The 12,884-nt window shown below is 44.6% G+C and overlaps 1 protein-coding gene and 16 non-coding genes across 18 annotated transcripts in view; 1 reads left to right on the forward strand and 16 right to left on the reverse strand.

The window, feature by feature from the left end:
* The window catches only part of fgd5a (FYVE, RhoGEF and PH domain containing 5a), a 96,150-nt gene that overhangs the window by 61,508 nt on the left and 21,758 nt on the right, over window positions 1-12,884 (forward strand). For both annotated transcript variants that reach the window (XM_058632244.1, XM_058632246.1), the window contains exons 16-18: window positions 4,692-4,829; window positions 5,188-5,290; window positions 5,390-5,526. In XM_058632244.1, coding sequence (XP_058488227.1) covers window positions 4,692-4,829; window positions 5,188-5,290; window positions 5,390-5,526 — 378 coding nt within the window. The remainder of the gene's footprint in view (window positions 1-4,691; window positions 4,830-5,187; window positions 5,291-5,389; window positions 5,527-12,884) is intronic.
* On the reverse strand, window positions 2,048-2,120 carry trnar-acg (transfer RNA arginine (anticodon ACG)). Its single transcript has one exon. It is a non-coding gene; the product is annotated as a tRNA-Arg (tRNA).
* On the reverse strand, window positions 2,652-2,723 carry trnae-cuc (transfer RNA glutamic acid (anticodon CUC)). The gene has a single exon. It is a non-coding gene; the product is annotated as a tRNA-Glu (tRNA).
* Window positions 3,672-3,744, reverse strand: trnar-acg (transfer RNA arginine (anticodon ACG)). Its single transcript has one exon. It is a non-coding gene; the product is annotated as a tRNA-Arg (tRNA).
* On the reverse strand, window positions 4,147-4,218 carry trnae-cuc (transfer RNA glutamic acid (anticodon CUC)). Its single transcript has one exon. It is a non-coding gene; the product is annotated as a tRNA-Glu (tRNA).
* On the reverse strand, window positions 6,130-6,201 carry trnae-cuc (transfer RNA glutamic acid (anticodon CUC)). Its single transcript has one exon. It is a non-coding gene; the product is annotated as a tRNA-Glu (tRNA).
* On the reverse strand, window positions 6,646-6,717 carry trnae-cuc (transfer RNA glutamic acid (anticodon CUC)). The gene has a single exon. It is a non-coding gene; the product is annotated as a tRNA-Glu (tRNA).
* On the reverse strand, window positions 7,173-7,244 carry trnae-cuc (transfer RNA glutamic acid (anticodon CUC)). Its single transcript has one exon. It is a non-coding gene; the product is annotated as a tRNA-Glu (tRNA).
* trnae-uuc (transfer RNA glutamic acid (anticodon UUC)) lies at window positions 7,709-7,780 on the reverse strand. Its single transcript has one exon. It is a non-coding gene; the product is annotated as a tRNA-Glu (tRNA).
* On the reverse strand, window positions 8,244-8,315 carry trnae-cuc (transfer RNA glutamic acid (anticodon CUC)). The gene has a single exon. It is a non-coding gene; the product is annotated as a tRNA-Glu (tRNA).
* On the reverse strand, window positions 9,299-9,370 carry trnae-cuc (transfer RNA glutamic acid (anticodon CUC)). The gene has a single exon. It is a non-coding gene; the product is annotated as a tRNA-Glu (tRNA).
* trnae-cuc (transfer RNA glutamic acid (anticodon CUC)) lies at window positions 9,834-9,905 on the reverse strand. The gene has a single exon. It is a non-coding gene; the product is annotated as a tRNA-Glu (tRNA).
* trnae-cuc (transfer RNA glutamic acid (anticodon CUC)) lies at window positions 10,369-10,440 on the reverse strand. Its single transcript has one exon. It is a non-coding gene; the product is annotated as a tRNA-Glu (tRNA).
* Window positions 10,905-10,976, reverse strand: trnae-cuc (transfer RNA glutamic acid (anticodon CUC)). The gene has a single exon. It is a non-coding gene; the product is annotated as a tRNA-Glu (tRNA).
* On the reverse strand, window positions 11,440-11,511 carry trnae-cuc (transfer RNA glutamic acid (anticodon CUC)). Its single transcript has one exon. It is a non-coding gene; the product is annotated as a tRNA-Glu (tRNA).
* trnae-cuc (transfer RNA glutamic acid (anticodon CUC)) lies at window positions 11,975-12,046 on the reverse strand. Its single transcript has one exon. It is a non-coding gene; the product is annotated as a tRNA-Glu (tRNA).
* Window positions 12,510-12,581, reverse strand: trnae-cuc (transfer RNA glutamic acid (anticodon CUC)). Its single transcript has one exon. It is a non-coding gene; the product is annotated as a tRNA-Glu (tRNA).

Raw genomic sequence — 12,884 nt, forward strand, 5'->3', positions numbered from 1 at the left:
GGCAGCATGCGCATTTCCCCGCGAATGTTACCGCCCCACCAGTAAGTTTACCTCGAGAGCTCCACCTTAGCTCCACCATGTCCCTATAAAATGCAAGAGTGCAGGCGAGGGAGGAAGAGCGGTATTATGTCAACGCGGAGGGACAAGTGTGCTGTTGGTGGCTGCACAGTGGAGCACAGCGTTTTACACAAACTTCCAGCCTCAGAGGATTTTATATATGAAGCTAATGTGCCGGATAAAGTCAGCAAACGTGTTCGTGTGTTCGCACCACTTCGCATCAGACTGCGGCCAGCGGTCGCTGTATTTAGTCAGCGACCGTATTTCACCAACGTACAAACACACACATTGTTAAGAAAAGGTCAAATAGAGCTCATAACTGACCATTCTGACACGTCCTAATTAAAAATATTTGTTCAGTACGTCCTCCATGACCGGAGCACAGACTCAGTTTGATACAGTCACATACAGCAGCTGGCGATCAGTGGTGGCGATCAGCGGTGGCGATCAGCGGCGCTGCACTTTCTGCGCATCGGCGCTGCACTTTCTGCGCATCGGTGCTGCACTCTCTGCGCATCGGTGCTGCACTCTCTGTGAAAATCAGTTAAAAAGACATAGGGACAGCACTGACTGTGCTCCGGAGACCTCGCCACCACTGATCACCAGCGGCGATCTGCCTAAACTGCCGCTGTATGTGGCGATCAGCGGTGGCAAGGTCTCCAGAACAGTCACCGGTCTGATACAGTAACATACAGCGGCAGTTTATTCAGCTCGCCGTGCGCCGCTGGCGATCAGTGGTGGCGATCAGCGGTGCTGTCCCTAAGTGTTTTTAACTGATTTACAGTTCGGCACTGTTCGGCTCGATCTTTATGTAGGACGTCTCTTCCTGTGACGGCACTCTCGCTTTTTTCTGCGTACGCTGCCATGTTGATATTGTCAGAGAACTAATGGAGGGAGGGGGAGACGAATAGAGCTGTAAAGCGCTGTAAACAGGACAAATCAGAAACCCCCTGGAAGAAGTGGGTGTGTGTTTGCCTGTGTCTCATTTGCATATAAAGGGACCATGCACGAAAACCGAGCGTTCTGAAAGGGGCGGGTTTAGCAAGGTTATTGAACTGCTATGGTGCTTCATCCTTATGGTATTTTGACCAAGGCATGTCACTGACATCTTCATTAGGACACCAGGGAACTATTTTAATGGGGGAAATAGGGTATAATATGTCCACTTTAACTGATCTACAGTTCGGCTTTATTTCTATCCAGAAGTCTCCGTAGCACAGCCTCCTACTCCACAGACTACAGCGACAGCGGTCTGTGATGCCGCTCGCGATTGCCGGCGATGTCCCTGAATACACCAGACTCCTCTGTTAAATATAGAGATTCTTCCAGGGAAATACATCACATGAGGTGATGGTACATACTTAGGCATGGATGTCATTTCTAGTTTTGTTTCAATTCACAGTGGATTTGTACACATTATTTAAGTGATCGTAATCAGCGTTTATAACTCATAAAATTTAGTGTGCAAAGTAGTGTGTTCCCTGACTGGGAATCGAACCCAGGCCACAGTGGTGAGAGTGCCGAATCCTAACCACTACATGCTTACCTTGTTCTGAGCGTCTTTACTCGAATTACATACATACGTGAGGAATTGCTCATGCAAAGATCATTGTTGGTAGTACACAGTAGTGGCCACTGTCTATGCCTTATTCTTATAATGACAGGCATTAGTGACACTCATTCAAGAGCAGACTGTTGAGTGTGAGATGGGCAGCTTTAGGTCTCTCCAGAGATCAGTGGATCTTTGTGTGGTGGAGACGACCTTCCATTTTAGCCTGTTTGATGCATTTCAGTAACTGTTTCACGGCTTCAGGCTGGGGATTACAGCCCTAATGGTGACAGAAGTTGGTTATTATAACTCCTAATATTCAGTGCAGGAGAATTGGGCATCACTTATCAGCGTCTGGGAAGTGACACATGAGCACTAGATGTGAGCTGATATTGTTCCTTCCTTGTGTCCACTTACCTATGGTTCTGTCTTAAAAGTGACCGAGCTAGCCAGGAGTCGAACCTAGAATCTTCTGATCCGTAGTCAGACGCGTTATCCATTGCGCCACTAGCCCTGCACTGCCCTCTGTTAGAGCTCTTCACAAAATTCACCCTCTCTGTCTCATGTGAACATCTGCTATTTTATCTAATAATATCTATGCCTGCCTATAAGTCTATAATCTCTTTAGTTATCTCACTGTTAGTCAGTTGTTATCTCAACTTCAGTCCTGCAGGAAACTGAAGTTTGTAACTCACTCACTCTCCCAATCCAAAGTCCAGATAGAAAAATCAGCATTTTTAGCTCATATGGACACAGGAGCTATTGCACTACAGCTGCCTTGTTGGTTACATACTGCATATATATTATTGTGTTGTGTGTGTGTATATATATATAGATGATGTAAAATCAGTGATTTTCTCTGTGGACTTTGGTGCAGGGAGTAACGAGTTTCTTTTCTGATAATGCCGTGAGTTCTCTGATTCCTTACTTTTCATGTTAAATGTGATGGCAGGGCAGCATTTAATGTGTTGTTACAATTCACAGTGGGTTTGTAGACATGTGATAGTGACTGGTCGTTGTAACGTTCAGTTTGCAAAAGAGAGTGTTCCCTGACCGGGAATCGAACCCGGGCCGCGGCGGTGAGAGCGCCGAATCCTAACCACTAGACCACCAGGGACATGTTGCCCTTACTCAAAGCATCGGTACTGGAATGACAGGCATGTGTGACAACTGATCATGAGCAGACGTTTGTTGGTAGTACACAACAGTTGCCAATAGAGGTCACTGTCTGCCCTTATACCATCATCTCTTCAAAATGACAACTAGTCTCTGAAAGGAACTGTCCCTTCAAGTTTTGTAATTCTCACAGGGAAATATGGTTTGAGCTGTTGTTGTTCCCTACATGTGTCCATTTACCTGTGTTTCTGTCTTAAAAGGGACCGAGCTAGCCAGGAGTCAACATAGAATCTTCTGATCCGTAGTCAGACGTGTTATCCATTGTGCCACTAGCCCCGTGCTTCCCGTGCTTCAGACCTCTTAAGAGAATTCATCCTCTCTGTGTCTCACGTGAATATCTGCTATTGTGGACATAAGGAAACCTGATTTAAGCCACTCATTTAAAGACTCACTTGATACTATCCACATAAGCCTAAATCTATAATCTCTTTCGTTATCTCGCTGTTGTCAGCACTTTCCTTCAGGAAACTGAGTGTAACACACTGACTCTCCCACACCAAAGTCCAGAGAAAAATCAGCATTTTTAGCTCACGTTTTCGTACTCGTTTCTTGTGCCAACCAGCCAACGGGTGTTTTTTGGAGTTATGCGGACAAACTGTGCTGCTCTACTGGTGCCTCGTTTGGTCTATTTGTGTCACTTAGATAAATCTGAAACTGTGAGATTATGTTTCAACTCACAGTGGTTTTGTACATGTTACCGTAGTGATAGTAAATGGCTGTTATAACTCCGATTTTCAGTATGTGTGAACACAGATAAACCAGGTGCAGGAGAAGTGGGCAGTACTCATCAGTGTCTGGGAAGTGACTCAAGGACACATCAGCATTAGATTTGAGCTGCTGTTGTTCCCTACATGTGTCCACTTACCTATGGTTCTGTGTTAAAAGTGACCGAGCTAGCCAGGAGTCGAACCTAGAATCTTCTGATCCGTAGTCAGACGCGTTATCCATTGCGCCACTAGCCCTGTACATCCCTCGGTTAGAGTCTTCATAAAATCCACCCTCTCTGTGTCTCATGTGAACATCTGCTATTTTGGACACAGGGAAACCTGGTTTTAGCCACTCATTTAAAGGCCCACTTAATAATAATATTTACGCCTGCCTAAGTCTATAATTTCTTTAGTTATCTCACTGTTAGTCAGTTGTTATCTCAACTTCAGTCCTGCAGGAAACTGAAGTTTGTAACTCACTCACTCTCCCAATCCAAAGTCCAGATAGAAATATCAGCATTTTTAGCTCACATGGACACAGGAGCTACTGCTCTACTGCTGCCTTGTTGGTTACATACTGCACTTACAATTCACAATGGGTTTGTAGACATGTGATAGTGACTGGTCGTTGTAACGTTCAGTTTGCAAAACATAGTGTTCCCTGACCGGGAATCGAACCCGGGCCGCGGCGGTGAGAGCGCCGAATCCTAACCACTAGACCACCAGGGAGTGGTGGAAGCACAAGTACTGGAATCAAACCCATCCATGTCAACTGTTCACAGAAAGTCATGGTTCATGAGAAGACTCTCGTTCGTACACAACAGATTCCACAGTGGGGTTCAATGTCTGCCAGAATCAAATCAAAATTAATCTCCAAATCAAATGTAAGACTTTTACAGTGACATTTAATGGCTGAATCAGGACCAGCCATTAAATAGTTTGAGGACATCATGGACGATGTGTATGGATCCTAAGATCAGTAATGGCTGTGGCTACAGGGCATTAGGTCATAGAGATGGGTCTGTTGCCCTTCCATGACACCCAGTACATCAACACAAAAAAGTAAATATAAATATGTATATATATATATACATATATACATATACATACATATATACATATATATATATATATGTGTATATACATACATAAGCAGTACGCTGTAATTATAAGAACTAAGAAAAATAACTCTTCCATTGCAGGCACGGGAGAAGTTGTGGATGGCCCTGGGTGAAGCTGCTCCTGTGCTGGTGCCCGTCTCTCACGTGATGATGTGCATGAACTGCACGTCTGACTTCAGCCTCACACTGAGACGACACCACTGCAACGCCTGCGGCAAGGTCAGGTTACAAATCATTCACTATTCAAGCACAGTGTGTATTTAGATGTCATTTATTTTAAGAAAAGTACAACAAAGAAGACTCTCTGTTTGTCGTTTTCTGCCTATAAAGAGGGTGAAATCCACAATTTACTGTTTTCTAAGTGACTTTACCAATAAATGTTGGTCAATCTTACATATATCACCTTTAATTATCTGATATTTATCACCATAATTATCAGTATCAATAGATCATGATAGTCCTTTTTTGTGATAATCTCCAGCCCTGTGAAATAATCATGTGACAGTGGATTATGTTTTGTTTTAAAGTAGATTGTGTGATGAGTAGATTTTGTTTTGCTTTGTGTGTCTTTGAGCAGGTGGTGTGTCGCGCCTGTTCCAGAAACAGATACCCGCTAAAGTACCTCAAAGACAGAGTGGCCAAAGTGTGTGACCACTGCTATGCCGAGCTGAGGAAAAGAGGTAAATCTTAATTTTTGTTGGTGTCTGGAAAGAAAAGCTTTGCTGCTGTGCTTCATGCTCATCCATATCTACAAATATATAACTATCACGTGTCTGCAGGAGGAAGCACGTCAGGGGCATGCGGGAGCTCCAGCCCTCGGACTCACCGGGCCAGTCGTCCCCTCTCTGCTGTGTTCCAGAGCCTGCAGCCGCCAAGTTTGTGGAAGAGCCGGAAGAGCATTTCATCTCTTAACCAGGTGAACTGCACTTCCCATATACCATCTGGGTCTCTCTTTCAGTTGTAGTAACAGGCTTTTGATACCCTTTTCTGGCTTGAAATTGAAGTTTATGAATCGCTTACTCTCTTGCACCAAAGTCCATTGAGTTAAATCTGCGTTTTTTAGCTCACATAAAAACGGCAGATGCCGCTCTACTTCTGCCTGATTTGTTAAATTTGATTCACTTGGGTATATCTCAAAACAAAATCTGAACCACTGAGGTCATAAAATAACACATTTGAATGTAGTGAAGGAGGCAGCAGTGGCTCAACATCCCCTGTTTTCCCTGATGTTAAATCGCTGATTTTCTCTTTGGACTTTGGTGCAGGGAGTGAGCAGATTACAGTACACCAACAACTTCAGGTTCTAGTTGGAAAAAGCTGCCTAACAGCAAAAAAAAAGTTATTATTAAGATATTAGAGACATAAGCAAAAGTAGATTTTATAAGGTGAACATTGAGTTCAGTGGCTGTAAATAGTTTGTCATTTTAGGGGACATTTAGGACACACACTGAATCACAATTTCATGACAAACATTGTGATGGTATACTTGGTGTCACATGGCTTGTAAGTAAAGAAGTAGTTCCTTGACTGGGAATCGAACCCGGGCCGCGGCGGTGAGAGCGCCAAATCCTAACCACTAGACCACCAGGGAGCTGCGTAAGTGGTTGGACTGGAATGTCAGACATCCGTGTCAACTGCTCACAGAAAGACATTGAGTTTATGAATCACTTACTCTCTTGCACCAAAGTCCATAGAGAAAATCAGTGTTTTTAGCTCACATAAAAACGGGAAATGCCGCTCTACTTCTGGCCGACTTGTTAAATTTGTGTCACTTGGGTATATCTGAAAACAAAATCTGAACCACTGAGGTCATAAAGTAGCACATTTGAATGTAGTGAAGGAGACAGCAGTGGCTCAACATCCCCTGACTTTGGTGCAGGGAGTGAGCAGATTACATAACTACTCTCTAGTCCGGTATCACCTCTGAGGTTAAATACCTAGTTCTTCATACTTGTTAGTCAGAACTGAAGAAGCCTCTTGGATTGAGAGAGGTGACACACTCTCAACTCTAGTTTCCACATGTGCAAACAAGTAGTTCCCTGACCGGGAATCGAACCCGGGCCGCGGCAGTGAGAGCGCCGAATCCTAACCACTAGACCACCAGGGAGCTGTGTAAGTGGTTGGACTGGAATGTCAGACATCCGTGTCAACTGCTCACAGAAAGACATTGCGTTTATGAATCACTTACTCTCTTGCACCAAAGTCCATAGAGAAAATCAGTGTTTTTAGCTCACATAAAAACGGGAGATGCCGCTCTACTTCTGCCCGACTTGTTAAATTTGTGTCACTTGGGTATATCTGAAAACAAAATGTGAACCACTGAGGTCATAAAATAACACATTTGAATGTAGTGAAGGAGGCACTAGTGGCTCAACATCCCCTGTTTTCCCTGACTTTGGTGCAGGGAGTGAGCAGATTACATAACAACTCTCTAGTCCGGTATCACCTCTGAGGTTAAATACCTAGTTCTTCATACTTGTTAGTCAGAACTGAAGAAGCCTCTTGGATTGAGAGAGAGGTGACACACTATAAACTCCAGTTTCCACATGTGCAAACAAGTAGTTCCCTGACCGGGAATCGAACCCGGGCCGCAGCGGTGAGAGCGCCGAATCCTAACCACTAGACCACCAGGGAGCTGCGTAAGGGGTTGGACTGGAATGTCAGACATCCGTGTCAACTGCTCACAGAAAGACATTGCGTTTATGAATCACTTACTCTCTTGCACCAAAGTCCATAGAGAAAATCAGTGTTTTTAGCTCACATAAAAACGGGAGATGCCGCTCTACTTCTGCCCGACTTGTTAAATTTGTGTCACTTGGGTATATCTGAAAACAAAATGTGAACCACTGAGGTCATAAAATAACACATTTGAATGTAGTGAAGGAGGCACTAGTGGCTCAACATCCCCTGTTTTCCCTGACTTTGGTGCAGGGAGTGAGCAGATTACATAACAACTCTCTAGTCCGGTATCACCTCTGAGGTTAAATACCTAGTTATACCTACTTCTTCCTTGCTTGTTAGTCAGAACTGAAGAAGCCTCTTGGATTGAGAGAGGTGACACACTATAAACTCCAGTTTCCACATGTGCAAACAAGTAGTTCCCTGACCGGGAATCGAACCCGGGCCGCGGCGGTGAAAGCGCCGAATCCTAACCACTAGACCACCAGGGAGCTGCGTAAGGGGTTGGACTGGAATGTCACACATCCGTGTCAACTGCTCACAGAAAGACATTGAGTTTATGAATCACTTACTCTCTTGCACCAAAGTCCATAGAGAAAATCAGTGTTTTTAGCTCACATAAAAACGGGAGATGCCGCTCCACTTCTGCCCGACTTGTTAAATTTGTGTCACTTGGGTATATCTGAAAACAAAATGTGAACCACTGAGGTCATTAAATAACACATTTGAATGTAGTGAAGGAGGCACTAGTGGCTCAACATCCCCTGTTTTCCCTGACTTTGGTGCAGGGAGTGAGCAGATTACATAACAACTCTCTAGTCCGGTATCACCTCTGAGGTTAAATACCTAGTTATACCTAGTTCTTCATACTTGTTAGTCAGAACTGAAGAAGCCTCTTGGATTGAGAGAGGTGACACACTATAAACTCCAGTTTCCACATGTGCAAACAAGTAGTTCCCTGACCGGGAATCGAACCCGGGCCGCGGCGGTGAGAGCGCCGAATCCTAACCACTAGACCACCAGGGAGCTGCGTTAGGGGTTGGACTGGAATGTCAGACATCCGTGTCAACTGCTCACAGAAAGACATTGAGTTTATGAATCACTTACTCTCTTGCACCAAAGTCCATAGAGAAAATCAGTGTTTTTAGCTCACATAAAAACGGGAGATGCCGCTCTACTTCTGCCCGACTTGTTAAATTTGTGTCACTTGGGTATATCTGAAAACAAAATGTGAACCACTGAGGTCATAAAATAACACATTTGAATGTAGTGAAGGAGGCACTAGTGGCTCAACATCCCCTGTTTTCCCTGACTTTGGTGCAGGGAGTGAGCAGATTACATAACAACTCTCTAGTCCGGTATCACCTCTGAGGTTAAATACCTAGTTATACCTAGTTCTTCATACTTGTTAGTCAGAACTGAAGAAGCCTCTTGGATTGAGAGAGGTGACACACTATAAACTCCAGTTTCCACATGTGCAAACAAGTAGTTCCCTGACCGGGAATCGAACCCGGGCGCCGAATCCTAACCACTAGACCACCAGGGAGCTGCGTAAGGGGTTGGACTGGAATGTGAGACATCCGTGTCAACTGCTCACAGAAAGACATTGAGTTTATGAATCATTTACTCTCTTGCACCAAAGTCCATAGAGAAAATCAGTGTTTTTAGCTCACATAAAAACGGGAGATGCCGCTCTACTTCTGCCCGACTTGTTAAATTTGTGTCACTTGGGTATATCTGAAAACAAAATGTGAACCACTGAGGTCATAAAATAACACATTTGAATGTAGTGAAGGAGGCACTAGTGGCTCAACATCCCCTGTTTTCCCTGACTTTGGTGCAGGGAGTGAGCAGATTACATAACAACTCTCTAGTCCGGTATCACCTCTGAGGTTAAATACCTAATTATACCTAGTTCTTCATACTTGTTAGTCAGAACTGAAGAAGCCTCTTGGATTGAGAGAGGTGACACACTATAAACTCCAGTTTCCACATGTGCAAACAAGTAGTTCCCTGACCGGGAATCGAACCCGGGCCGCAGCGGTGAGAGCGCCGAATGCTAACCACTAGACCACCAGGGAGCTGCGTAAGGGGTTGGACTGGAATGTCAGACATCCGTGTCAACTGCTCACAGAAAGACATTGAGTTTATGAATCACTTACTCTCTTGCACCAAAGTCCATAGAGAAAATCAGTGTTTTTAGCTCACATAAAAACGGGAGATGCCGCTCTACTTCTGCCCGACTTGTTAAATTTGTGTCACTTGGGTATATCTGAAAACAAAATGTGAACCACTGAGGTCATAAAATAACACATTTGAATGTAGTGAAGGAGGCACTAGTGGCTCAACATCCCCTGTTTTCCCTGACTTTGGTGCAGGGAGTGAGCAGATTACATAACAACTCTCTAGTCCGGTATCACCTCTGAGGTTAAATACCTAATTATACCTAGTTCTTCATACTTGTTAGTCAGAACTGAAGAAGCCTCTTGGATTGAGAGAGGTGACACACTATAAACTCCAGTTTCCACATGTGCAAACAAGTAGTTCCCTGACCGGGAATCGAACCCGGGCCGCGGCGGTGAGAGCGCCGAATCCTAACCACTAGACCACCAGGGAGCTGCGTAAGGGGTTGGACTGGAATGTCAGACATCCGTGTCAACTGCTCACAGAAAGACATTGAGTTTATGAATCACTTACTCTCTTGCACCAAAGTCCATAGAGAAAATCAGTGTTTTTAGCTCACATAAAAACGGGAGATGCCGCTCTACTTCTGCCCGACTTGTTAAATTTGTGTCACTTGGGTATATCTGAAAACAAAATGTGAACCACTGAGGTCATAAAATAACACATTTGAATGTAGTGAAGGAGGCACTAGTGGCTCAACATCCCCTGTTTTCCCTGACTTTGGTGCAGGGAGTGAGCAGATTACATAACAACTCTCTAGTCCGGTATCACCTCTGAGGTTAAATACCTAGTTATACCTAGTTCTTCATACTTGTTAGTCAGAACTGAAGAAGCCTCTTGGATTGAGAGAGGTGACACACTATAAACTCCAGTTTCCACATGTGCAATCAAGTAGTTCCCTGACCGGGAATCGAACCCGGGCCGCGGCGGTGAGAGCGCCGAATCCTAACCACTAGACCACCAGGGAGCTGCGTAAGGGGTTGGACTGGAATGTCAGACATCCGTGTCAACTGCTCACAGAAAGACATTGAGTTTATGAATCACTTACTCTCTTGCACCAAAGTCCATAGAGAAAATAGGTGTTTTTAGCTCACATAAAAACGGGAGATGCCGCTCTACTTCTGCCCGACTTGTTAAATTTGTGTCACTTGGGTATATCTGAAAACAAAATGTGAACCACTGAGGTCATAAAATAACACATTTGAATGTAGTGAAGGAGGCACTAGTGGCTCAACATCCCCTGTTTTCCCTGACTTTGGTGCAGGGAGTGAGCAGATTACATAACAACTCTCTAGTCCGGTATCACCTCTGAGGTTAAATACCTAGTTATACCTAGTTCTTCCTTGCTTGTTAGTCAGAACTGAAGAAGCCTCTTGGATTGAGAGAGGTGACACACTATAAACTCCAGTTTCCACATGTGCAAACAAGTAGTTCCCTGACCGGGAATCGAACCCGGGCCGCGGCGGTGAGAGCGCCGAATCCTAACCACTAGACCACCAGGGAGCTGCGTAAGGGGTTGGACTGGAATGTCAGACATCCGTGTCAACTGCTCACAGAAAGACATTGAGTTTATGAATCACTTACTCTCTTGCACCAAAGTCCATAGAGAAAATCAGTGTTTTTAGCTCACATAAAAACGGGAGATGCCGCTCTACTTCTGCCCGACTTGTTAAATTTGTGTCACTTGGGTATATCTGAAAACAAAATGTGAACCACTGAGGTCATAAAATAACACATTTGAATGTAGTGAAGGAGGCACTAGTGGCTCAACATCCCCTGTTTTCCCTGACTTTGGTGCAGGGAGTGAGCAGATTACATAACAACTCTCTAGTCCGGTATCACCTCTGAGGTTAAATACCTAGTTATACCTAGTTCTTCATACTTGTTAGTCAGAACTGAAGAAGCCTCTTGGATTGAGAGAGGTGACACACTATAAACTCCAGTTTCCACATGTGCAAACAAGTAGTTCCCTGACCGGGAATGGAACCCGGGCCGCGGCGGTGAGAGCGACGAATCCTAACCACTAGACCACCAGGGAGCTGCGTAAGGGGTTGGACTGGAATGTCAGACATCCGTGTCAACTGCTCACAGAAAGACATTGAGTTTATGAATCACTTACTCTCTTGCACCAAAGTCCATAGAGAAAATCAGTGTTTTTAGCTCACATAAAAACAGGAGATGCCGCTCTACTTCTGCCCGACTTGTTAAATTTGTGTCACTTGGGTATATCTGAAAACAAAATGTGAACCACTGAGGTCATAAAATAACACATTTGAATGTAGTGAAGGAGGCACTAGTGGCTCAACATCCCCTGTTTTCCCTGACTTTGGTGCAGGGAGTGAGCAGATTACATAACAACTCTCTAGTCCGGTATCACCTCTGAGGTTAAATACCTAATTATACCTAGTTCTTCATACTTGTTAGTCAGAACTGAAGAAGCCTCTTGGATTGAGAGAGGTGACACACTATAAACTCCAGTTTCCACATGTGCAAACAAGTAGTTCCCTGACCGGGAATCGAACCCGGGCCGCGGCGGTGAGAGCGCCGAATCCTAACCACTAGACCACAAGGGAGCTGCGTAAGGGGTTGGACTGGAATGTCAGACATCCGTGTCAACTGCTCACAGAAAGACATTGAGTTTATGAATCACTTACTCTCTTGCACCAAAGTCCATAGAGAAAATCAGTGTTTTTAGCTCACATAAAAACGGGAGATGCCGCTCTACTTCTGCCCGACTTGTTAAATTTGTGTCACTTGGGTATATCTGAAAACAAAATGTGAACCACTGAGGTCATAAAATAACACATTTGAATGTAGTGAAGGAGGCACTAGTGGCTCAACATCCCCTGTTTTCCCTGACTTTGGTGCAGGGAGTGAGCAGATTACATAACAACTCTCTAGTCCGGTATCACCTCTGAGGTTAAATACCTAGTTATACCTAGTTCTTCATACTTGTTAGTCAGAACTGAAGAAGCCTCTTGGATTGAGAGAGGTGACACACTATAAACTCCAGTTTCCACATGTGCAATCAAGTAGTTCCCTGACCGGGAATCGAACCCGGGCCGCGGCGGTGAGAGCGCCGAATCCTAACCACTAGACCACCAGGGAGCTGCGTAAGGGGTTGGACTGGAATGTCAGACATCCGTGTCAACTGCTCACAGAAAGACATTGAGTTTATGAATCACTTACTCTCTTGCACCAAAGTCCATAGAGAAAATAGGTGTTTTTAGCTCACATAAAAACGGGAGATGCCGCTCTACTTCTGCCCGACTTGTTAAATTTGTGTCACTTGGGTATATCTGAAAACAAAATGTGAACCACTGAGGTCATAAAATAACACATTTGAATGTAGTGAAGGAGGCACTAGTGGCTCAACATCCCCTGTTTTCCCTGACTTTGGTGCAGGGAGTG

The sequence above is a fragment of the Solea solea genome, chromosome 6, assembly GCF_958295425.1.
Source record: "Solea solea chromosome 6, fSolSol10.1, whole genome shotgun sequence".
Classification (NCBI taxonomy): Eukaryota; Metazoa; Chordata; class Actinopteri; order Pleuronectiformes; family Soleidae; genus Solea; species Solea solea.